We start from the raw sequence: 26,514 nt of genomic DNA, 5'->3' as shown, positions 1-26,514 counted from the left end.
ATGATGAAATGAAGACAGGCACAAAGTACAGGAAGCATAATCACAGGATAACACAGGATGAAGACAAACAAACTGAAGAAATTGAACTAAGGAAATTGAGGAAGTCTTCAGTCAAGGTCTTCTAACACAGATATGAACAAACATACAGCACAGTTATGAGGAAATGAAAGAGTTGAGGAAATAGAACCAGTAAGCTTGGTGAAGACAATGATTTGGTAGACCAGTTCCAACTGTTGTCTTAGTTGTACGTCTGGTTGGATCGGCTGAGTATTTAAACTCGAGGACACACAGTCCCGGACACCCAGTCAAGGACACTTAGTCCAAGACACCCAGTCCTCACCGTATTCTCCTTGAACTAAGGTCACACAGACCTCGTCCAATCACTCGTGGTAAGTCTTCAGGCGACTTCCAAACCTTCACAAACTTGGTCACCCGGCGATCCACAATTCCTCTTGGATGCTCTAGACCATGAAGCCTAACCGTCTGGAAGAAGCACAGTCTTCAAAGGTAACAAGCATCGGATCCACTCAGGATCAATCTCTTCAGTGATGCTCAATCACTTGGGGTTTGTAGGTGTTTGGGTTTTTAGTTTTTCCTCACTTGATGATTTTCGCTCAAAGTCCTCGGATGATGGGTTGCTCTATATTGACAAGTGTCGGTTTCTTTCGGAGCAGCCTCTCTCAGCTAGTGGTTGTAGGGGGCAGCTATTTATAGCCTAGGGAGCAGCCCGACATGATAAGACATAAATGCCCTTCAATGATATGACCGTTAGGTGGATAGATATTTTGGAACAGCTGGCGCATAGCACAGTAACAGTCGGAATTTTGAGTAGGAAAATCCTCAGGGCTATCACGTTTCTCACTGTGTAGGCAATCCGCACTGGCGAATTCCTAACTCCTCAGTCAGGACAAATTCCTCAGAGAACAGAAGAACTTCGTCTCTGTCACTGAAGAAATTGACTAAACTATATGAGATTTCCAATGGCTTCACTCGAAGGGATTGGCAGGTGTAGGATTTTGAGTTGAGCATCACATGGAAATTTTTCCTTAGTATTTCCTCGACCCCCTTTAACAGTACGGTGTTTCCTATGACTCAAGAAAGAGAAAAACAAAACTATGAAAACGAAAGTCTTCAAGCTTCATATTCCTCACATGATTATCAAGTCTTCACGGACACACCAATTTCTTCACTTTCAAAGTCTTCATGAAAGTCTTCAGAAATACCAAAATCTTCAGTCGAAGATATTCATTTTTAGGGGTCGACTTTTCCTGTAAATATCAAACTCCTCATAGACTTATAGACCTGTGTACACTCACACACGCATTAGTCCCTTAACCTATAAGTCTTCAATACACCAAAATCACTAAGGGGCACTAGATGCACTTACAATCTCCCCCTTTTGGTGATTGATGACAATATAGTTTAAGTTTTCAACGGCAATAAACATATGAAGTGTAAATACTGATATTGAGGAATTTGATTGCAACATTTAGAAGAACTCCCCCTGAAGATGTGCATAGTGAGGAATTTGCTTTTGAAGCAATGCACACTTGAAGAGTTGAATCATGGAGATCTCCCCTATATCTTGTAATTCATACACGCATTTAACATATAATATGAAGAATTTGAAATGCATGATGAAATATGGTGCCTGATGAAATTCAGCATGCATACAATAATATTAACGAGGAATAAGCATGCAGAAAAGAGTATCAGAGCATAGTGCATCAAAAGTATCAGAGCACCACCATCGGGTTTAAGATTACAACTTGATCCAATAAAGTTTCAGAAGAACGAGAGTTGTAACTTAGCAAAAAAAGTTGTATATGGGCGATAAAATAGAACCGCTTGAAGACAAACTCAAATTTCTCCCCCTTTGTCATCAAATGACCAAAAGGATCGAAACTAAGGACTAACGCCCCTGAAGATAATCAAGTTGATGAAGGAGCGCTAGCGTTGTTGGGGTCGTTGGTTGATGTAGGGCCTGCCGCAGTGTCGTCTAAATCTTCATGTTCATCAGTGTCGCGCGATGACGAATATGAGCTGGCCACCAGAGAAGGAACCTTGACCTTCTTGAATTTCTTCGGTGGAGGTGCAGACCAGTCAAAATCTTCATTAAGACCCATGTTCTTCAGATCTTCTTCACCATACAGATGTGATAGGATTGCCCAGGTGCGACTGAAGACTTGATGGAGGTAGTAGTGGTTTTTCTTCACTGCATTGTGTGTGGCAGTCATGTTGTGAAGAAGTGAACCAAACTGACGCTTAACCCATTTGTGATTTCGATCCACCTTCTGGTGAAGACTAAGCAGAAGTTCACGGTCTGTCATCACGCGCGGAGCAGTGGCTTGAGGAGTGGACTTGGGAGCATTGGCAGAGTCATGTGTGGCAGAGTCATCATTGGTGGAGTAAGATGCAGCTTTGCGAAACTGACCATCCAATGGACGAATGCCTTCATCTATTACAGCTAGTGCCTTGCCCTTTCCATCAACTGAGGAATATGTCTGCTTGAGGACTTCAATTGGGGGCAAGTAGCTGAGATGATTCTGGAAATCAGCTATGTAGTTGAGTGAAGACCTTGTCCTGAGGAATCTCATGACCCAAGGTGCATAAGGCTTCAGCTCAAATGGAGACAGTGCAACATTTGCCATAGTCCTCATGAAGAAATCGTGATAGTTGACAGGAATGCCATGAACGATGTTGAATACCAGATTCTTCATGATGCCAACAATTTCCTCATCAGATGAGTCGTGCCCTTTGATAGGACTGATTGTCCTCGTAAGAATATGATAGACAGTTCTGGGCACGTACAGCAATTCCTTCATGAGGAATTTTGTTCGTGGTGCCTGACCTGGTTTCAAAGGCTTCATCAGCACTTGCATGTAATGATGTGTGAGCTCAGGTTCACTGTAGATGCAGCGAGCTTCTTCAAGGGGAGGACTGAGTGGTAGAGCACGAAGCAATTCAGAGACTGGTGCAGTGTTGTGAGTGTTTTCAGACATCCAATCTAGCACCCATGAATTCACATCTTCAGCATTTCCGGTGATGTGCAGCGTTGCATAGAATTGAAGAATCAGTTCTTCATTCCAAACGCAGATGTCAGAGCAGAAATTGAGCAGTCCAGCGTTGTGAAGAACACTGATGACTGGTGCGAAGCACGGCAGAGATTCCATATCCACGTGAGGAATATGCTCATGGTAGAAAATCTTCTCCTTGTTGAACAGCACTGAGGAATAGAAATTGGCTTGACTCACTACAACAAAATTGACATACTGTGACGAAAATCCTCATGACGATGGTAGACAACGTCACCGAAATGCCTAATGTGTGATGTTCTCGTAGGTGGCGTCACTAATTATCGCAAATCGGTGACGTTAGACGTCACTGGAATTCCTCGGCCTTTCAGCACACCTGGTTGCCAATTTCTGTGACGGTTTGTTATTTTGCATGACGAACTAGCTAGAGTCACCGAATACTACAAATGTGTGATGGTCATTTTTTGTCATGTAGCGTCTAGCAGTGGGACCCACCATAGCTAGTTCACGGGTTATTGAGAGGTAGGAGTGATGCGTCGGTTTTGGTAGTGGGACCCGCCATCATTTTTTCAATGCCTATTGAGCGTTGTAATTATTTTGTTCTATTCTAATATAAGTAGGTAGTGGCCATGGAAATATTTATGACTATTACATTCTTAAAAAGGGAAAACCTTGTTTTGTACTTTTTTAGATGGTTATTTTGTTCTTTCTAATATAAATATGTAGTGGCTCGACAAAAAAATTAATCGGGCATTAAAAAATATTCTACAGTGTCTATGCTGAAAACTTCAACTGGGAGCTCGTGAGCTAATTTTGTTTTGTTCTATCTCAAAAGTTAAAATGGAAATAGGAGAGTCGATGACATCTTACTTTTTTTTCTTATCTATAAACAGATTGGGCAAAAAAACTTGAATGGTGCGCTCGTGAGGTCATGTTGTTTGGTTCTATCTATAAAAACTTAAAATTAAAATAGGAGAGTCGATGCAAAAAGGATTGGTACAGGAGTTCGAACCGGCATTAGGAAAGAGTTCGGATGCTACACAAATCGTGCCATCATATTCTTGGACTATACGTTGCCATTAGGAAAGAGTTCGGACGCTATACAAATCCTGCTATAATATTCTTGGACTATACGCCTGGGCGTGTGTGACTATATCTGTAGGTTTTTTTTGAGGGAGACTATATATGTAGGTTAATTATTTCTTCCCAGGGCATATGTGATTCGATCTGATCGTCTTCTCGGCTCTAGTTTGCGGAGCTTCGCGGCGGGGAGAAGCAGGACGGTGATAGCCGAAGCACGACACAGATTGGTTCCGGCTGGCTGTTGCCAATTCCAAGTAAGTGCATCCACTCCCCTCTACCACCTCATGCGGATCCATCCGGCCAACATATTGTACGACGCGTTACAGCGCCGGTGCATCGCACCGGCTACCACACCGCGCCTCCGCCTCTCCCTCTTATCTTCCGCTCTTCCATCACAGGCATCGCATTTGCTCGTCGACGACGGGGACAACGTCGCTTGTCCCCAACCTGTCCCAACTGGCCACCGTCCCATCACCAACTATGCTCAGAGTTTGCAGTATATCCATCACCTGACGAAGGCGCAGAGTTTAGACTTGCCAGTGCTCCCGGCTTGGCCCCAACGCCCAAAGCATCAGTCCAGCCGACCCCTGCAAGGTAAAGGTAAATTGTGTGAACGATTGAACTGTTACTTCTGCTATTGTATTGTGTGTACGAATGTTAGATGTAGCATAGATAGATGCATGGTTTTGCAATGACAGTGAGCATATATATGTTTGTGTACAAGACATGCACAAGCCCGTGGCATTTGGAAACCAAGCATATATGTTGTACTTAGGAAAGACAATGTGAATGAGGTTTTGTTTTACTAAATTCATTGCCTGAGTAGATGTTCTCATCAATCTTGAAAGGGTTAAATTTGTGCCCGTTTTGTTGTTTCAGTTTAGTAGTGGGTTCACTAGTTGTGTTAGTAGTAGATATTGCTTCAATGCGGTGTAAGCATAATTTTGTTAATGGTAAACTATTTTGTTGTAGTGCAATGGATCGAAGCTGGATACAAGGAACGCATTTCACACCACCATACATGAAAGGTGTCGAAGAGTTTATGGGTTTTGTTCGCCAAAATTTCAGGGAAAATCAGGACATATTGAGCCCATGCAAGGACTGTCTGAATGTGGAACAACGCAGCCAGGCTGAAGTAGAGGAGCACATACTATGCAATGGTATGTCCGTTACATATACAAGGTGGGTCTTTCATGGTGAAGTGGTGAGTGATGATGAAGGTGATAATACAGAGGGTGCTGCATATCAATCAGATGATGATGATGACCGTGATGTAGCCAACGGAGGTGATGTTGCGTATATGGTAGATGATATGTTCATGTCTGGAAGGCAAGGCAAGGATAAGCCTAACCTCTTTTCCAAGCTAATGGATGAAGCGAAGAAAGATCTTTATGAAGGATGTAGTGATTTCACACGGCTGTCGTTCATTATTAAGCTCCTCCATATCAAATCATACAACCGGATTACAAATAGAGCATTTAATCAGTTTGTTGAGCTGATTAGTGTGGCGTTTCCACATGCTTATATACCTAAATCATACACTGAAGCTAAGAATGTTCTTAGTGAAGTCGGGCTGGGTTACGAGACAATTCATGTTTGCAAGTTTGATTGTGCATTGTTTTTGGGCCAACATGCCAACAAGAGCCATTGTCCTGAATGCGGGACATCAAGATGGAAAGATGAGGTGGGGAGGAAAAAGATACCTCACAAGGTACTTAGGTACTTTCCTATCATCCCAAGGCTTCAAAGATTTTTTGTGTCAAAGGAACAATCAGCAGATGCAAGGTGGCATAAGGAGAAGAGGGTTGCTGAGGCAAATGTTATGAGACACCCTGCCGATGGTGAAGCATGGAAGCACTTTGATAGTGAGTTCGGTTGGTTTGCTAAGGATGCCCGTAATATGAAGCTTGGTATTGCCACGGATGGATTCAACCCCTTTGGAAACATGACGAGTTCATATAGTATGTGGCCTGTTTTTATCATCCCCTACAACTTCCCACCCTGGATGTGCATGGACCAATCTAATTTCATGATGTCTTTGCTTATTCCTGGAAGAAAAGCACCTGGAAAGGAGTTCCATGTATTTATGCAGCCGCTGATTGCAGATATGATGAAGCTTTGGGTAACTTGTGTCGAAACATATGATGCATTGACGGGGGAACCATTTAATTTGCATGCGGCATTCTTGTGGTCGATTCATGATTACCCTGGACTGGCCACTTTATCGGGCCGTAGCACAAGAGGTTATCATGCATGTGTGCACTGTGATGTGGAGCCTTGCTCTGAGCCATTGAAAAATAAAATTGGGTTTGTTGGGCACCGAAGATTTCTGCCTACTAATCATCCTTACAGAAGAAGCAAACTTTTCAATGGGAAGACTGAGAATAGAGGGAAACCTCGGAAGTTCACAAACAAAGAAGTGGTGGACAGGTTAGAAAAACTTGTTTTCAAACCAGGCAAGTATCCATGAAATAAGAGGAAGCGCCCTGAAAAAGGTGAACCAAACTGGAGTCAAAAGGTGAGCCTGTATGATCTGCCATACTGGTCGAAACTGAAATTAGCATACAACCTTGATGTGATGCACATTGAGAAGAACATATGTGAGAATATACTTGGGGTTCTACTAGAGAGTGATGGAAAGAATAAGGATACAGTAAGTGCAAGAGTGGATCTGCAAAAACTTGGAATAAGGACAGACCTGCATATGAAACCTGATGGGAAGGGTGGATTTACAAAGCCAAAAGCAGAGTATAATCTTAAGAGGGAAAATAAGAAAAGATTCTGCGAGTAATGTGAAATTCCCAGATGGATATGCTAGTAATTTAGCAAGATGCGTGGATCTTGAATCATGTAAAGTGCATGGGTTGAAGACCCATGACTGCCACATACTTCTGCAACAAGTAATGCCAGCTGCGCTAAGAGGACTTGTCAGAAATGATATATATGAAGCCATTGCTGAATTGGGTAACTTTTTCAGGCAGTTGTGCTCAAAAACTCTTAGACTTGATGTGCTTCATCAGATGAAGGAAGATATTCCTATAATTCTATGCAAGCTTGAGAAAATTTTTCCACCTGCCTTCTTTGATGTAATGGTCCATTTAGCTGTTCACCTACCTGAATAGGCAATTCTGAGGGGGCCCGTGCATTATGGCTGAATTTATCCAGTAGAAAGAAGGCTTGGGTACCTAAAGGGAACTGTTCGTAATAGAGCAAAGCCAGAAGGGTCGATTGCAGAGGGCTATATCGTGGATGAGTGCTTAACCTTTTGCTCCAGATATTTGATTAATATTGAGACAAGGTTTAACAAGGAAGATAGGAACAAGGATGGGAAGCGGAGTGTTTCTTGTGATGAATTGGAAGTTTTTTCAGTTGCTGCAAAAGGTTTTGGGTCATCCAAACTCCATTGTTATCCAACTGAGTACGACCAAATGGTTTGGTATGTGCTTACCAATTGTCCTGAAGTAGAGGAGTACATGGAGTAAGTTCACTTGTCAAGTTGTCATCATCATTAATAGTAAAGTATGTGATGGGCTCTTAGCGAAAATTAATTATAATGATATTTTTTGCTTTATTGTTGTAGGGTTTGTCGAGAAGAAATACGAAGGAGAGGTGTCATTAACATTGAGCACACACTTAAGAAAGAATTCCCTACATGGTTCGAAAAGCATGTAAGTTATCTGTTTATGTCTTTGTTATGTCCATCTTGCATTTTTTTTATGTTAATAACTGACCATGTAACTACTGTGTGCGCATCTTGTGACAGATATATACTTTAGGAGAACAACATGTTTTGGCGGATTTGTACTCACTAGCATGTGGGCCAAACCAGCGGACAGTGGTATACTCTGCCTGCAATGTGAATGGTGTTCGGTATCACACCTTTGATCGTGAAAAGAAAAGAAAAACTCAAAATTCAGGAATCATGGTGAAGGCAATTGTCAATAATGTAGAGACTCAGTACTATGGTGTTCTCAAAGAAGTTCTGGAGTTGCGGTACCCCAAAAACAAGCATGGAGAAAGGTCGATCTTTTTGTTTCGTGGTGATTGGTTTGATCTCCGTGGCAAGGCGACCGGCATGAAAGATGATGGTTACTTCAAAAGTCTTAATGTTAAGGCGCTTCGATACAAGAAGGATCCTTTCATCTTGGCTTCTCAAGCAGAACAAGTGTTTTACATGGAAGACACAAAATATGGGAAGGACTGGAATGTGGTGCAGACTTTCAGTCATAGACATTTGTACGATGTCCCTGAACTGGAGACAGGCGAGCTCAATGCTACAAATGCATACCAGGAAGAAATGCCCTCGACAACTTCCACTATGAAGAATATTGATAAGTTGTTGGACACTTATAGCCGTGATGATGAAGAAGGCACACCTGTTCATGCTAGTATTGTTTACGATCTTCTGAAGGATGACAACAACTATGATGAAGATAGTGCTACTGACGATGATGGACAGGAAGATGGTGCATTGAGTGAGAACGAGCATTCAAGTGATGATGAGTAGATCATATAATGCCTATTTGTATTTTACCAAAGTTTATAACTCTTTTATGTTCATGTTCACGCAATACAGTACAGACCATGGTTCGGATTTGACACATATACGTGGCCAATAAATCTACTCTGTTCCACCCTACTGAAATATATACTGTAGAAACTAGGAGGCGATCGATCAAGCACTCACCCTGCAGCAATCTCGCGGGTCCCCTTTGCACGCGCCTCTTGCAGAACCACCGGGACGCGACCTTTCTCCTCTCGCGTGACCCATCGCGACTCCTCCCCTCCGCCGCGTGCATCCTCAACAGCAGAGGGGGAAGGGGCTGCCGAAGTGCTTCGGACAGCACACTGTTGCAGAGCCGCCGTCGGCAAAGCAAGCGCCTGTGCAGCGGGGCTAGGGCGCTCCCGCCCAAGCGGTGCTCGAGCCACCGGCGGCAAGGTGCGGCAGCGGGTCGTTTGGCGCTGATTTGGGGATTCTTTTTGTGGTCAACGGCACGGAGGAGACGAGGTGATAGCTAGCAGCCTAGCACAAGAGCAGAAGCAGCGAGATGAGTGTGAGCGTTTTTTTAAAGCATATACACCACAATGACATAAGCATTATATCTGTATTCACAACAGCATCTACAACCGGGCACCTCAAATCCGTCTCATACGTCCAAATAGGCCGCCCGGTCACTGACCGGTCGTGATTTTCTAACTCAGACGGCCTCCTTAAATGGGCCTCAAACGACCGGACTGACCAGCACCCCGCATATCTAGTCCAAATATGGGGCGTCCGGGCGCGCCCGGGCACGTCCGCCACGTACGACTGATGAAGAGGTCCCACGCGGACTCGCCCGGAAATCTGGCGGTCTGACGGACGCCTCCTCCGTCCGTCGTGGTGTGAACGCCGCATGACGCCGCTCTAGCTCGCCGCCGAAAGAAAATCCACCTATTTGACCATACCGGAGTACCGAAACCCTAGCCCATCCAACCCCCTCTCTTTGGGCCGCCAGTCCGAGCCCATCCACCTCCCCCCTCTCCGCGCCGCCAGAGCCGGAGTAGGAGGAGTTGCAGCCGGGGGAAGAAGAGGAGGAGGATGAGGAGCTAGCTCCGATGGAGGTGGAGGAGGCGGAGCAGCCGGAGCTGCAGCTATCGGGCTTCAACATGGTGCAGGCGGAGGCGGAGTTCACCGTCGCCCAGTACAACGAGATGGCGGAGCAGCAGGCCATCTTGGAGTCCATCCAGGATGAGGGCTATGTGAAGGCCAACCGAGCGTTCCTCAGGCAGGAGCAGGCGGCGTCCGACGCGCTCTTCACCAAACTCGACGCAGAGATAGAGACGAAGGAGGCTGGAGCGGAGCAGCCGAAGGAGGCAGAGCTGTAGCTACCACCAATGCTGCTGGAGCCGGACATGGAGGTCGTTAACATATTCGAGGATGAGTAACTAGGTGATCGACGTAGTACATAGGTTTATTTTGTTTATATGTCTTTGTATGAATTTAAGAATCAAGTATGAGATGTCCAGATACAACAAGTGAAATTTAAGGCGTGCTCGGTCACTGCCCGCGGACGCGTCTGGGCGTGTCCGCGGGCGTTTGAGGGGACATATTTGATATATCTAGATGTATATATGCTCTTAGAGCATCTACAGCCCGACCCAAATCTGCCCCAAACTTTCGGGCGGCCTTCCCGATCACTACATGGACGCATTTTTACCACCTAACTGAGCAACGCGAATCAGGCCCAAACGCCCAGACACGTCTGCGGGCGTTTGGAGGTGGATTTTGCGAGTTGTGGTCGTAGATGATCTAAGAGGTCGACATTAGGCATCTCTTGACTTGCCCAAAAATTTGGTCGGTACCCATGCTGGTGTTAAATCAAAAACACCTGTGTTGTTGGATTACGTCTTCCCTGCCTCGACCGAAACAAAGTCAACGAAAGAAAAACCACATACACCGCCATCGATTTAGTCGGTGTAAGAGTAGGACGGGTGATGACAGAGGATGAACCCTAGATCATTTACGCTGGAAGTTACCAATTTTATTTACACAAGTAGTTAAAATAATCACTCATTGCATTTTGTTTTTGCCATATCAAATACTAGGACCCCTCTGTACAGCTTTTGACATATTTATTTAGAATTCTCCTAAAAAATGGAAAACACCACATCATAATGTTCATGTAAGATTTGCTTTTTTCTTAATCATTTGCTACTTATTTCGAATTAAATGAATTACATAATATTAAGTGGATATAAAATTCTGAAAATAAACCATCTTCTCACAAAAAACTTTTTTCCCTCCACCCACGCAGTATTTTCCCTACACTTCTCTATTTTTTATCCCGCATCCACCCTGTGTCCCCACCCGTCAAAGACCCAGCCAAAGTTTATCATTTTATCTCGCCCGCGAAGAGGCACCGCTAAAAGCCACCGCCCACCCGGGCATTTTTTCCTCAGATTCAATCGACTCTCCAATCCCACAACTGCGGCGATCAGGGCCGGCAGATTGGGGGTGGCCGCCCCGCCGACAGAGCACGGATCCACCACATTGACCATCCCCACGAGCACTCCGCTCTACTCCCCCCTGATTGCGGCGACAGGCGACGGCGGATTGGAAGAGGCTGCCCGACCGGCCGAGCTTGGATCCGCTGCATCAACCGGCGACATCTGATTGGAGGAGGCCGCCCACCCGGCTCTCTTTCTCCACCGATTGGAGCGACCGGCAACGGCTCACCGTAATTTCCTCATCCCGCCCTCCTCATCCCGCAAGCTCTAGAAGTAAGGGATCACTAGGGAAGGGATTTGGGGGGACAAAGCACACACACCTGTGAGATTTCTTTACATCTCTGAATAGAACGACAGTGTAGCAAATCCAGTAACCCTGTAAGATTTAATCAGTCTTTATTCAGTTGTTGTGAGATTTATTATCATACAACGATCATGTGGCTTCCATGCTTGTGGTTCTGCTACCCCATAAATAGTTCTTTACTAGAAGTGGTTTGCGACACCAAGTAAAACTTCGACCCATCAAGGGCTTTGGTTTTCAAATCCAAGTCCCAAAATGATAGCTGCTCACGGAAAAACTTGACTTCCTAAGCATTTTCTCTTTCTTCTGATTCTGATATTTTAAACTTGAGGGCATTCATGCCGTGCTGCTCTTGCTGAACATCTAGACAACAGAATTGAATGCTTATTGAAAGCCCATTGCCTTAGTGCAAGGCTGCTAGCCGTTTCAAGTAGTTCAGAAATATTGTACTGCATCCTGAGTATTTAGAAGCTTTTTTTGGACCGCTCCAGCTACCCGAACAAGCCGAGGCCCATGCCACCGTGCCACTGACGAAAAAGGCCCACAAACAGCCACCTCACACAGACGCTCCTAGGCAATTTTGCCCCAGGGAGCTTAGTGATGTAAGGGATTTGAATTCTGTATAAAGACTGAGTCTCCACTTGTTCTTGTTCAAAACTGAATAAAGATAGAATCTGCACTTGTTCAAAACTGAATAAAGACAGAGTGTGCACTTGTTCAAAACTGAATGAAGACAGAGTCTGAACTTATTCAGAATGAATAAAGACAGAGTCTGCACTTGTTCTTGTTTAACTAAATTCTGGATGCTACATACATCCATGTATGTTATTTATTTCGAACTGTTCTACAACCCTCAAAAGCATCATACAGTAATTTACTTTTAAGGTCCATTTCCAAACATGTTTAAGCAGATTTCAGTCATCTAGTGATGATAATGTAGGCTGGTAGGTGTTTTGGCAATTCATTAAGTTCACTCTTTGTCATCTTTTCCAGCTTCAGTTACTAACATCATGCCACCAGTTCTGGAGAGTGATATGCATAGCAGGGAATATCTTGCGGAACAGAAACGCAAGGATGAGGCGTATTTGAAGGAAAGGGATGCAAGGATTGCGGAACGCAAGGCTGCAGAGCGGCAGTCTGTTAAAGACATACAAAGCTTAGCTCGTAGCCTTGTATACCCTAGTGCCTCTAATGCGCAACCGACACAAAATGCACGAGGTGCTGATGATCGTAGTGACTCAGAGTATGAACCAGATGCTGAAGAGGAGGCCCATATAGAGGAAGAGGATTTGAGAGATGAAGTGGAGGTCGTTATTGCGAAGTCCAAAGCAATGGTAATATATCATGCAGACTTACATCTTAAATAATATGTAAAATGTGGATTCACTGGCTTTAATTTCGCCTTGGTTGTATCATGTGTATGTCACTATGCACTATAAGTATCACAAATAGTTGATTCAAAAGATTTATTCACATTTTCTGTCTCTCCACTTTTCCTAATTAATATAGATGATGATATCTCTGTTCACTGCATTCCTATTTGAACCTATGCTGACATTGCACAGTTAGTGTTGAATAACTGCCTTGTTGACTCACTTGTTTGATCCAGGCACCTGAAGGTTCTACCATGCCAAAAACGAAAAAGCGTGTCAGATCCAAAAATAGTGCAGCTGCTACCTCAAGAATAACAAGATCTAGAGCTACTGCAACAACTGAGTCAATTGAAGCTACAAACCATCAAGAACAGTCTGCACCAAATCCAACAAACACATCACCTCACCTAACTTCTAAGGATAGCAACTCGCTTGACGCTGATTCAGGGGTACAAGGTTCTCAAGACATGATAGGCACATCTGGACAATCAGATAACATGATTACATTACAAGGCCAAGGTATATGCGACATCATCACTTTACCCCTTCTATTTTTCACTTGAAATTGTAACCTTCTAATTTATCTGCCATCTTGTAATGTAGATGAATTAGCATGCTCCACTGGTCCAACTGATCCACGACCGTCAAGGAGAGGTCATGGACGTAGACCAACCATGGGGCATGGGCTTCAGGAGTATGCAAGCAGAAATGGAGGGAGGAAAATGCGTATTGATTTTACAGCAGGGAAAGTGAGACCTACAGACCCAGTCCAAGGATCAAAGCTTTCTTCTGAGTGTGGTATCCACATCAGGAGCAGAATGCATGTTGCTAGGCACTGGAATGACTATGCCAAAAGCCCACTCAAACATGTTATTCCCCATGCTATTAAAGATATCGTGGTGGGATAGTTTCCTTCAATTTTCATACACGTGTTCACATATTGCATAGTAAATTTAGTGATAAATCCTATATATGATTGGTATTTCAGCTTAACTTTGAGATGGAAAAGGATGACAAGGTTGGGAATGATGTATGCACAAAAGTAATCCAGAAGGGTGTTCGACAACAACGCTACAGGCTAAAGAAGAAATACTTCAATGGTTATACTTCTCAGGAAGCATTATCAAAAAGCCAGCGAACATTACTCATGAGAATTGGACCAGCCTTGTCAATAAATGGTCCAATGAAAGAAACAAGGTTTGTAACAAGATATGCGACCAACAATAGTTTTTGCACTCACATCTACTATATCATATGTAATACTTATATTCATTTTTTTATAGAAAATATGTCAAATGAATAAGGAAAACCGAGAAGCTGTCAAGCATCACCAAAAGACTGGATCTATGTCTTATGTTGCCTATTTCAGCAAACTTGTAAGAATTCCAAATATCTTACTTGTAGTCCTATGCCTATTGCATTTGGCCAATATATATGTGGTACAGTACTAGTAACATTACAATTTCATATATCTTGTAGAAAAAAGACAAGTACAATAATCAGGACCCAAGTCCTATTGAGTTTTTCAAAGACACCCATACAAACAGCAAGACTGGTAGCATGAGCGAGCCGGCGCTTCTAGCTCATGTAAGATTCCTCTATTGTTTCTGACTTGAAATAGACTCTCATATTGATCAAGTGTAATCTACCATATGAACATTGCCTTAGCATCAACGTTTTTCTTTATACTATAGAATGCGATGGAAAAGAAAAGGGAAACACAATCAGAAGGTGAGCAGCCAGTATCCGATACAGCGATTGTGGCTGAAGTTCTAAAGGAAGAAAGCGCCCATAGCACCTTCCTTTCCAGCATGGGGTATGCATCAAGATCCAGGAGCTCTGGGAGCTCTGCTTCATCAGCCCAGATCCGAGTTTTAGAAGAAAGAATTGAACAGAAGGATAGAGAGGCAAAAGATGCAAATGACAGGTAATTATCTTATTTCCCTTTCTGTTCTTGTTGGTTACTTTTGCTTGCTTCTGTGTGCACATTGCACTCATTGTAGTGAACAAAAGTTCAACTAAGGAGTGCTTCTTTTAACCTGTGTTGTTGACTTGATAACCTTTTGGTGATGCTTCCTGTAATCAAGTTGTTGGTTTTGCATATTTTAAAACATTGTAAGTTATTCTTGGGTTTACTGTTTCATTGGCCCATGGGCATGCTTGCCTTGACATTTAATAATGTACTTCTCTATTTCAAATTGGTACCCTTGTACCTTGTTTTCTTGTCTGTTTTAATCTCATTACGATGCAATGTTGTTGTGTTTTGTCATTCATAGGCATCGGGAGGAATTAGCCACAAGACTTCAAGCACAAGAGAGAGCATTTCAAGAGATACAAAAGAAGCAGCAAGAAGAATTGGAAGCTCTAAAGAAGAGCCAGCAAGAGAAGAATGAAGCCTGGGCAAAGAAGCAAAAGGAGACGGATAATCTACTTGATTTTCTCTTGAGGGCTCAAGCAACTCAACAAGCAACTCAACAGTCCCAGTCCAAACCAGATGGTTCATGAATGCCATCCTTACATTGGAATCATCAGGAGAACATTTGTGGTCCTTAGTTAATATTAGTTTTCATCTTGTCTATTGTCTCATCTTGTCTAATGTCTTGTGAAACTTGAGTCAGTTTTTTACTGTCATTTTTGTTTACAGAATGATTTGGCTGAGACAATTTCATATATAATATGATTTGATTTTCATATCAACTTATGATGTGATTGTACTCTTTAACTTTTTTATATAATCTGATGTGGTGTGATGTGAATTAAATACTTATTTCATTGTAATTTAGATTCGAAAGAAAGTAAATATATTTTGATGACGTCATCTTCATCCATAATAAAAGTAATGGCACTAGTAGTGGGATAGCCGCTCGGGTGTTGATGTGGCATAAAGTTAGTGACGTTGCCTCGTCACCGAATATGGTACGATATGGCATATTTTCTCCTAACACGTGACATTAATTGACCGTCATGGAAATAGCAAGTCGATGACATTCTATACAACGTCAAAGGTCCCTATTTCGATGACGTTTTTGCGCGTGCGCCGTCACTAGGAGTAATCTATGACGGGGAATCCGTGACGATGCTTGTGACGCCCATAAAATGTCACCGAGGGGTAATTTGTGACGTTATTAGCTATTCGATGACATTTTTTAGCTCGTCATGGTAGGCCCGATCTCTTGTAGTGACTAGCAATCTAGAAACGCCTCTTCCTAATGCGAGCAGAGTCATATGGGTTGTAATCTTCGAAGAATACGTGATCGCCGAAGAAATCATCAGCCTTGAACATTTGCTTGCATGAGAATGGATCCTTTGGCTTTGGCAGAGGAGTGTCAGTGAGTTGCATCATGACCTCAGGAATCTCAATCGCAGGTTCTTTAGGCTGAGGAATTTCTGGTTCTTCCTCAGTGGCAGTCTGCGTAGTTGGTTGTTCAGCAGCAGCAGTTTCTTCAGCTCTAGTGGCTGGAATTTCCTCATGGACAGATGCAGTGGGATGAGTTTCTTCAGAGCCCATGTGAACAGTTTGTGTGGGAGGACTGAGGAATTTGCTGTAGAGGGGTGAACATTGGAGAGTTTGGATGCTGACTTTCCCAGAATTCATCACTGATTATGGGTGTGGAGCAGCCAATGTCCACATCTTCATCTTCCATTTCTTCAATGCCAGCCTCTTCAGCTGTGAACTGAGGCATAGGCGAGGAGATGATAGGTGTTGAAGGGATCGCATCCACTTTAATTTCTTCATCCAATGTTTCAGACGAAGCAGCAGAAGGAGTTTCTTCATCGGATCCGCTGGGGATAACATATTCTTCATCAAAAGGAACAAGGTCCTTTGATGGCCTGGTTGAGATGGGAACAACATCAATCGGATGTGCAAATGAGCTTGTCATAGGCTTCATTTTCTTCGGAGCTGAAGAATCTGAAGCAGCTGATGCTTTCCTTTTCTTCACAGCACCACGCTCTGCAGCCTTGGTCTTCTTCACATTTGATGCAGATGGAAGGATTGGAGTTGAAGTTGGTGCAGGAGCAGCTGAGGAGTCTGGTTGATTTTCTTCAGGCACAACTGATGCAGTTGCCCTAAGTTCTTCAGTTTCTTCAGGCACACCACTAGTGGGTGCCCTGGCAATTTCTTCAGTGGCTGGAATGAGGTCATCAGCCCTGGAACTCACATTTTCTTTAGCAACCTGATTGTCATCAGCGGTGGTGGCATGTTCTTCAGTCGGCTGAGCAGATGCTTCAGCCTGAGGAATTTCCTGTTGCGTTGGGGCAACAACATTTGAAGTGAACTGTTTAGTTATCTTTACAAATCTAACTTTGGCTCCTTGCCAATCAGCATAGTAGGCTTGGAAGTCATCGCTGAGGGTTTTGATTTCAGATTGGATTTTTACAAGTTCATTAGTGGTCATAGTGACAACGTTGTTCTTCAGGTATTTCTCCTTTCTGTACTGGGCCTTCTTGATCTGCCTGGCCTGATCATATTTCCATTTCTCCTATTGGATGAACTGAGTCAGCATGTGATTTTGACCAGGCGTCAGCTTGAAGTCAGGCATAGGAGTATTTGGGTCCTTGTGCCAGAGATCAATGTAGTCGAGGATCAGCTTGGGATCCAAAAGCAGTGGCACAGGTGTGCCTTTGGCTCTAGCGGCCCTAACTTGTCTGTCTCTGATGATTTCTGCAAGTTCATCATCATCAGCTTCATCTTCTTCAGGTGGCACTTGGAAAGCGACTTGCTTCTTTTGAAGACTTGGGCGAGGACCTCGTCCAGCAGTTGCCTTGGTCTTCATCAGAGTGGGGCCAGATGAAGAATTTGGTGCAGCTGAGGAGCTTGCTGAGACACCAGAGGCAATGGAGATGCATGTAGTCCTTTGACATGAGGCCAGATGCGCAGGTGCTGAGGACTTTGTCGGAACAGCTGAGGACTTTGGAGGAGGTGCTGAGGATTTTGAAGGAGAAGCTTGAGGGATTGGTCGTGAGGACCTTGAAGAGTCTGGCCATGAAGGCGCAGCTGAGGAACTTGGCCGTGAGGGTACTGTTGGTGAAGCACTTGTCTTACGAGCAGGCTTCTTAGGCATGGATTTCCTCGGCTTGACAGAGGCCTCAGCAGGGGCGGCAGCAGCCACAGCAGAGTCTTCATTGAATTTCCTTACTGCTTCTCTGGCTTTCTTGGCCAACTTGCCTTGGCGCTTGGCCCATTCATCAGGATAGTCCTCACCGCGCTTGAGGCTGGTGGGATCTGCTACTTGGCCAGGTGCCAATGGAGCTCTTGGGCATGGAGGATTGAGTGCGAATTTCTTCATGTACTTAGGAGTGACATATCTGTACTCCCTCCATTCTCTTGCCCATCTCCTCTCTATCCTCTATTTGCGCACTTTGCGCTCATTCTTGGTTTCCTCAGTAGGTGTGCAGTACCCAGCATATATGTCATCAGGGATCTCAAACGATGTATTTACCTCAGGCCTCTTTCCTCCCTTCTGTGGCCTTTTACCATCAGCCATTTTCTTCAGTTGAGGAATTTGAACAATCGAATTCTCTGAAGAAGTATGCAACTTTTCTTCGAGGAACGCTGCAAATGAGTTAAATTGATGAGAACCTAGTGATTCGGCAGCTGAGATGTGTACCTGTGAATAGAGTATAGTTGCGAGGAATTTGGAGAGGTCATATGCGTTCTCAGAAGGTTTTTCAAAAAGAACAAGTTTGAGGAATTTGACCAGATGAGTCTTGAAGATTTTCACTAAGCGTTCTTTGTCTTAGGTTCCAAAGTTGTATAGATCGAAGATCCACACAATTGAGGAATCTTGAAGAAAAATGATGCTTAGAGAAACGAACCAGAAACAGATGACATGTGAGGTGTTTAGTGTGTGAAGATTTGAAGAATAAAACACCTTTGAAGGTTTTATAGAGAAACTTCGAATCAAAGAGGGCAGTAAAAGTAATTTTTAATTACCCTGAATGAAGAACACAACGAACAGTGAGGTGAAATAGTGGAGTTCGTCGGTGTAGATCTTCCACGCCCTAACTTGGCAGAGGAAGACGTCTATGGCGGTGGCGGTAGGGTTTGGGAAGCTCGAGTGGGAGAGAGAGATCGAGCAGAGTAAAGGAAGTGAGGAAGGGATGAGGGGGTATTTATAGTAGCAGTGAAAAACTGTTCGCCCGAGGATTTGGGACAAACGTGCCCCTGACCCTTCTCCTTCGCACGACATGTGTCACCCACGTACTATGTAGTGGAGATCGTGTAAGATCGTGGGTGAATTAAAAAAATTATCGTGGGATGCGGAAAGATTTGAGCGGCAAAACCGAAAATTTGGATAAGATTAGTTTTAAAGTTCCGTTCTCAATTTCTTCAGCTGATAAGGACACAGTGAAGATTTTGAACGAGTTTCAAATAGAACGCACATGAAGAATTTGTGAACAGATTGGGTTGAGTATAGCATAGAGGGGAAGGGTCCGATCACATTCACTTAGCAGAAAACCAACTTGATGAAATAGCAATAAGTGAATGTTGTAGAGGACATAAACTCATATATATATATAGCCAATGAAGAAAAACAACGGAACCATTGAAGACTATGCAAAGTTGAAGAATATGAATAATTTGAGGAATTTCAACTTTTGGTGGTGGCGTGACCCACCGTATAAGAATATGATTTCAGACAGTGCGTACAATTATCGTAGGGTTTTGAGAATCAAATTCTTCATTAATTTCTTCACACTAAGAGCGTTATTCTTCATTGATTGAAGTAAAACGTTTCTTCATGTGTTGCACATCTAAGTCATCAATTTTGCATAAGTGTTAGGATGAGTGTCCTTTTCAAAGAACATTTGAAGATTCTAGGATATTTAGCTCACACCGCAACTTGCTAAATCTCTTCTCATCCAAGGGCTTTGTGAAGATATCGGCTAGCTGTGCTTCAGTCTTCACATGCTCAATAGAAATGTCGCCCTTCAACACATGATCCCGAAGAAAATGATGACGAATCTGAATGTGCTTTGTCTTCGAGTGCTGAACTGGGTTGTGAGCAATCTTGATGGCACTCTCATTGTCATAGAAGAGAGGTACATTCTTCATGTTGACGCCGTAGTCCTTGAGAGTTTGCTTCATCCATAGCAATTGGGCACAACAAGAACCAGCAGCAATGTACTAAGCTTCAGCAGTAGATAGTGATATGCAGTTCTGTTTCTTCGAGGACCAATAGACCAAAGATCGTCCGAGGAAATGACATGTACCAGATGTTGACTTGCGATCCACACGATCACCAACATAGTCAGAGTCAGAATATCCAACAAGGTCAAAAGCCGAGCCCTTGGGGTACCATAATCCAAGTGTTGGTGTGTGAGCTAGATATCGAAGAATATGCTTCACAGCCTTATGGTGTGATTTCTTCGGTGCAGCTTGAAATCGGGCACACATGCAAACACTAAGCATTATTTCTGGCCTAGATGCACGTAAGTATAATAAGGAACCTATCATGGAGCGGTATACCTTATGATTGAAGTCAATACCATTTTCATCAGTGCATAGATGGCCATTTCTGGGCATAGGAATTTTAACGCCTTTGCAATCTTGCATGCCGAATTTCCTCAGTACATCCTTGAGGTATTTCTCCTGAGATATGAATATGCCATTGTGTTGTTGACGAATTTGAAGACCTAAGAAGAATTTCAACTCTCCCATACTAGACATTTGATATTCTTCACTCATCACATAGGCAAATTCATCACTATAATGTTGGTCAGTACAGCCAAAGATAATATCATCAACATATACTTGACACACAAACAATTCACCATCATAAGATTTAGTGAAAAGAGTAGGGTCGAGTGAACCGGGTTTGAAGCCTTTCTTCATGAAGAGTTCCTTCAAAGTATCATACCAAGCCCGTGGGGCCTGCTTGAGGCCATAGAGGGCCTTGTTGAGTCTGAAGACTTTGTCAGGATTCTTTGGATCTTCAAAACCTGGGGGTTGAGCAACATATACTTCTTCCTCAAGCTTACCATTGAGGAATGCACTTTTCACATCCATTTGATATAGAGTGATATCATGATGGTTAGCATAAGCAAGTAATATGCGAATAGCCTCAAGTCTAGCAACAGGTGCAAAAGTTTCATCGAAATCAATTCCTTCAACCTATGTGTAGCCTTGAGCTACAAGTCGTGCCTTATTCCTCACAACAAGGCCATTTTCATCTTGCTTGTTGCGGTAGATCCACTTTGTGCCGATGATATTGTGCTTGCGAGGATCTGGACGTTTGACCAGTTCCCAGACATTGTTGAGCTCGAACTGATGTAATTCTTCTTGCATGGCCTGAATCCACTCAGGCTCCAGAAATGCTTCATCTACCTTAGTGGGCTCTGTAATAGAGACAAAAGCATACTGCCCACAAAAGTTAGACAAATGTGAAGCTTTTGAGCGTGTGAGAGGACCTGGCGCTTTGATGTCATTGATGATCTTTTCAACTTGCACTTCTTTTGCAATGCGAGGATGAGCTGGTTGTCGTTGAAGAGTTTGATCAGCGTTTTCTTCAGCACTATTTTCTTCGGGTGCATTAGCTCGATATTCTTCATGTTCTGGAATGAATTCTTCAGCAGATTCTTCAGTAGGAATGACACCCTCAGTAGCCTTGAACTTGATAGTTTCCTCAGGTGCTGGTTCATCTATCACAGTAGGTAGGTGCTCTCTTTGCGAGCCATTAGTTTCATCGAACCGCACATCTACAGTTTCAACAACTTTGTGAAGAACGTTGTTGAAGACTCTGTAGGTGTGCGAGTCCTTTCTGTAACCAAGCATAAAACCTTCATGTGCTTTCGGTGCAAATTTTGAGTTGTGATGAGGATCTCTAATCTAACATTTAGCACCGAAGACTTTGAAATAACTTACATTGGGTTTCTTATCAGTGAGGAGTTCATAGGCAGTCTTTTTGAAGAATTTGTGAAGATATACTCTGTTGATGATGTGGCACGCAGTATCAATTGCCTCAGTCCAGAAACGATGAGGCGTTTTGTATTCATCAAGCATAGTGCAAGCCATCTCAGCAAGAGTCTTGTTCTTGCGCTCCACGACGCTGTTCTACTGAGGAGTGTAAGGAGCAGATAACTCATGAGTAATACCAAGTTCATCAAGATAGTCATCGAGACCAGAATTATTGAACTCAGTGCCATTGTCACTTCTGATGTGCTTGATCTTCACACCAAAGTTGGTTGAATCCCTTGAGGAAAATCGTTTGAAGACTTCCTGCACTTCATGTTTCTAAGTAACAAGGTGTACCCATGTGTAACGAGAATAATCATCAACAATAACAAAGCCATATTGAGATGCTTCAATTGAGATAGCAGAATAATGATTAGGACCAAAGAGATCCATGTGAAGCAATTCAAATGGGCGAGTGGTGGTCATGATAGTCTTCGCTGGATGCTTGGCCTTGGTCATCTTCCTAGCTTCACAGGCTCCGCATAGGTGATCCTTGAGGAATTTGACATTCTCGATGCCAATGACATGCTTCTTCTTCGCAAGCGTGTGCAAATTCCTCATGCCTGCATGACCAAGTCGTCGATGCCAGAGCCAGCCTTCTGAAGCTTTTGCAAGTAAGCACACGGCTGGTTGTGGTCCTGTAGAGAAATCAACAATATACATGTCTCCTCTCCTAAAGCCTTCGTAGACTTTGGAATTGTCAGCTTCCATAACCACAACACAACGGTACTTGCCAAAGACAACAACCATATCAAGATCACAAAGCATTAAGACAGACATAAGGTTGTATCCTAAGGACTCAACAAGCATAACTTTGTCCATGTGTCGATCCTTTGTAATCGCAACCTTACCTAGACCCAATACCTGACTTTTTCCTTTGTCAGCAAAGATGATATGCTTCAGATGCGACGGTGATAATGGAGCATCCATCAATAGATTCTTGTCACGAGTCATGTGGTTTGTACATCCACTATCGAGGACCCACTCAGTGGCTTTGGGTTGATCATCCTGCAGATGAATTAGTGCAGCTTACAAACTCATATACTTCATCAGTGAAGAATATGACATCAATTCATCAGATCAATTTCATCAAGTAAAAGAACTGATAAAGCAATATGAGGACGTGAGAAATGAAAGTTCATTTCTTCATGATTAGCCTGCATCCTTTCAGGCATGCTCAGGTCTCCAGCAAATTCTTTAGACGATTACGTGTGTCTGGAGACCTGGCCCTGCAGAAGAGATTAGTTCTTTTTCTTTACCACCCACATCTGAAGGGGTGGCAAAGAGTTCATCATTCTGCGAGCTCCATACGAGAAGGATGGCATAGAAGCCAGTCCATTTTGTTTCACATAAGAGGGGTTAGAGTAAGCATAAGAGTAAGCAGAGAAATTCTTTGAGGACTTATGGACATAATGATTTGAAGAATAATGCACATATCCATAATCCTTAGATCTTCCCTGCGAAACAGACGGGTTAGCACGATGATGTTCATATGAGGACTTTGATCCATATGAAGAATTTGGTCCATATGAAGAATTTGATCTGGGGTTCCTATTCTTCACAGGTGGCGTCATGATGACATTCACCTGAAGATTTTCAAGGCATCTTTTGGGAACCCAGATTTTCTTCACAGGGGAGCCGTTCCTGCAGTTAGTGCCAACATATCTAGCAAATACTTCACCATTCTGATTTTTGAATAGCTTATAGTTGGAGTCAATTGACTCATCATCAGAATGAGGAGATTTACATGCAAATCCAGATAAGTTAGATGGATCAACTGGAGGTCCCTTTGCAGCAACCCATGTAGTTTTGGGGTACTGCTTAGGCTTCCAATATGTACCATCAGCATTGAGTTTCCTCTCAAAGGCGACACCCTCTTTCCTAGGGTTCCTGTTGAGGATTTGCTTTTTAAGCACATCACAAAGAGCCTGATGCCCTTTGAGGCTTTTGTACATGCTTGTCGTGTACAATTCCTTCAGCCCTGCATCGTCAGTGATACTAGCAATGTCCTCAGATGAGGAATTAGTGATAGCAGAGGCATGTGAAGAATTTGAAACATTAGCAGCATTTGAACATTCAGGTGAAGAATTAGCAGATTCACGTTTAATGCACTTCAAGCATGGAGGAACAAATTCTTCCTGAGATGCGCTGATTTGTTGAGCAAGTAATGAATCGCGCTCCTTCTGAAGATCTTCATAACTCACTCTTACCTTCTCAAGGTCTTGCTTTCTTTGAATAAATTCATAAGAAAGCTTCTCATGATCTGATAAGAGAGTGTTATGTTGATCTTGAAGGGTGTCATACTTAGTATGAAGTCTCTGAAGACTTTCAGTCAAAGCTTTTGACTGATCCATTTCCTCACCCAACATATCATCGCTCTTGTTTAGCATATAGTGAGATTTTTCCAAAGCTCTTTGTTGTTTAGTAGCAAGGGAAGCAAGTTTGACATAGCTGGGTCCAAATTCATCACCAGATTCATCATCACTGGACTCGGATAGGTAGTATTCAGTTACCTCAGCATCTTTTGCCATAAGGCATGATGCAGAAGATGATGATTCTTGTTCGAATGTCATCATTTTGAGAGATTCCTTGAAGTCCTCAAACCAAGGATCATGAAAAGTTCGATGACCTTCATAGACCTTGGAGAGACGGTCCCAGATGAGCTTCGCATGATCGAGATGCATGATATTCCTGAACTGATTTTGTGACAGGCTAGAGCAGATGACATCCTTCGCCGTGAGGTTGAGAAGAGTATACTTGCGAATGTCATCAGCATCCGCCATCTTGCACATATCAGTCAGGCCAATCTCAGTGACGGTCCACAACTCGCGGTTCATAGCCATGATGCGTTTCTTCATCATGGCCTTCCACTTGGGATACTCGTGACCGTCAAAGATGGGGCATGCCACCTTCGTCATACCTGTGGTCGACATAACTAATACTCCAGGCGGTTAAACCAAAATCACACAGAACAAGGGAGTACCTTGCTCTGATACCAATTGAAAGTGCGTTGTATCGACTAGAGGGGGGTGAATAGGCGATTTTTATGAAATTCTTCACTGAGGAATTTGCCGGTGAGGAAATTCCTTAGCGAAGAACTACTAGCAGCGGAATAAGTACTCAAAGGTAAACATAACAGAATACAATCATAGTCATCATGATGAAATGAAGACAGGCACAGAGTACAGGAAGCATAATCACAGGATAACACAGGATGAAGACAAACAGACTGAAGAAGTTGAACTGAGGAAATTGAGAAAGTCTTCAGTCAAGGTCTTCTAACACAGATATGAACAAACATACATCACAGTTATGAGGAAACGAAAGAGTTGAGGAAATAGAACCAGTAAGCTTGGTGAAGACAATGATTTGGTAGACTAGTTCCAACTGCTGTCTCAGTTGTACGTCTGGTTGGAGCGGTTGAGTATTTAAACTCAAGGACACACAGTCCCGGACACCCAGTCAAGGACACTTAGTCCAAGACACCCAGTCCTCACCATATTCTCCTTGAACTAAGGTCACACAGACCTCGTCCAATCACTCGTGGTAAGTCTTCAGACGACTTCCAAACCTTCACAAACTTGGTCACCTGGCGATCCACAATTCCTCTTGGATGCTCTAGACCATGACGCCTAACCGTCTGGAAGAAGCACAGTCTTCAAAGGTAACAAGCATCGGATCCACTCAGGATCAATCTCTTCAGTGATGCTCAATCACTTGGGGTATGTAGGTGTTTGGGTTTTGGGTTTTTGGTTTTTCCTCACTTGATGATTTTCGCTCAAAGTCCTCGGAGGATGGGTTGCTCTATATTGACAAGTGTCGGTTTCTTTCGGAGCAGCCTCTCTCAGCTAGTGGTTGTAGGGGGCGGCTATTTATAGCCTAGGGAGCAACCCGACATGATAAGACATAAATGCCCTTCAATGATATGACCTTTAGGTGGATAGATATTTTGGAACAGCTGGCGCATAGCACAGCAATGGTCAAAATTTTGAGTAGGAAAATCCTCAGGGCTATCATGTTCCTCACTGTGTAGGAAATCCGCACTGGCGAATGTCGGATTTCGGGTTCCGGCAGACCCTTAAGGTTCGAACACTGGGGTGCACGCGGAGATTACGCCTTCTACCTCTCCGTCTCGCAAAGATCTAGACTACTAAAAGAACTGCACAAGAGACACAAGGTTTATATTGGTTCGGGCCACCGTTGTGGTGTAATACCCTACTCCAGTGTGTGGTGGGTGGATTGCCTCTTGGAGCTGATGATGATTAGCAATACAAAGAAGAACAGCCTCGCGAGCGTCTGTTCTTGGATGGGGCGATGAACTTCTGGGAGGAGTTCAGCCACCTTTCTCTTTCTCTCTCTCTCTCACTCACTGCCTTACTCTTATTCGCCCCCCTTGCTATGTGGGTGGCTGGTTCTATTTATAGAGGCCCTGGTCCTCTTCCCAAATATCGAGCGGGAAGGGAGCCAACAATGGCGGGCTAATTTGAAGGGGGACAGCAAGTATCAACTATCCTGACAAAAGCAGTCTTCGCCTGCGCAAAGCTCTGGTGATGACGCCGTCTTGGGCTCCACGGTGACCTCCGTCTCGTAGTCCTCCTGGTCTTGGTCTCGTTGCACCGAAACAGCAACCTTTGCCTAATGCCTCGGTACTCTGCGGCTGCACTTGCGCCCTTTGCACCAAAGAGGAAAGGAGGACGCTGCGCGGGCTGGCACCCGCCTGGCGCCCTGAGTCATCACTGCTTGCGTCACGGGCACCTCGCGAGGTACCCTGCCTTGATT

The 26,514-nt window shown here is 43.7% G+C and overlaps 2 protein-coding genes, 1 long non-coding RNA gene and 1 pseudogene across 3 annotated transcripts; 3 read left to right on the top strand and 1 right to left on the bottom strand.

Moving 5' to 3' along the window:
- Positions 1–4,028: 4,028 nt before the first annotated feature.
- Positions 4,029–9,179, bottom strand: LOC125508293 (uncharacterized). Its single transcript, XR_007283349.2, has 2 exons — positions 8,806–9,179; positions 4,029–4,705 (listed from the first exon to the last, which is right to left on the bottom strand). It is a non-coding gene; the product is annotated as an uncharacterized LOC125508293 (long non-coding RNA).
- On the top strand, positions 4,712–6,505 carry LOC147970669 (uncharacterized; annotated as a pseudogene).
- Positions 6,611–8,799, top strand: LOC125508292 (uncharacterized). Its single transcript, XM_087525733.1, has 3 exons — positions 6,611–7,596; positions 7,699–7,786; positions 7,882–8,799. The coding sequence occupies exons 1-3, from the start codon at positions 7,547–7,549 to the stop codon at positions 8,623–8,625; spliced, it is 882 nt and encodes a 293-aa protein (XP_087381859.1). The 5' UTR covers positions 6,611–7,546; the 3' UTR covers positions 8,626–8,799.
- A 4,883-nt stretch (positions 9,180–14,062) lies between the features above and the next one.
- LOC147970668 (uncharacterized) lies at positions 14,063–15,284 on the top strand. The gene is made up of 4 exons (XM_087522688.1): positions 14,063–14,155; positions 14,259–14,366; positions 14,474–14,706; positions 15,056–15,284. The coding sequence occupies exons 1-4, from the start codon at positions 14,075–14,077 to the stop codon at positions 15,282–15,284; spliced, it is 651 nt and encodes a 216-aa protein (XP_087378814.1). The 5' UTR covers positions 14,063–14,074.
- The last annotated feature ends 11,230 nt before the right edge of the window (positions 15,285–26,514 follow it).

Source organism: Triticum urartu, chromosome 5A, assembly GCF_056163025.1.
Source record: "Triticum urartu cultivar PI428250 chromosome 5A, HENAU_Tu73, whole genome shotgun sequence".
Taxonomy (NCBI): Eukaryota; Viridiplantae; Streptophyta; class Magnoliopsida; order Poales; family Poaceae; genus Triticum; species Triticum urartu.
Note: the sequence above shows the minus strand (reverse complement) of the source record. Positions and strands in the feature narration are given on the sequence as shown.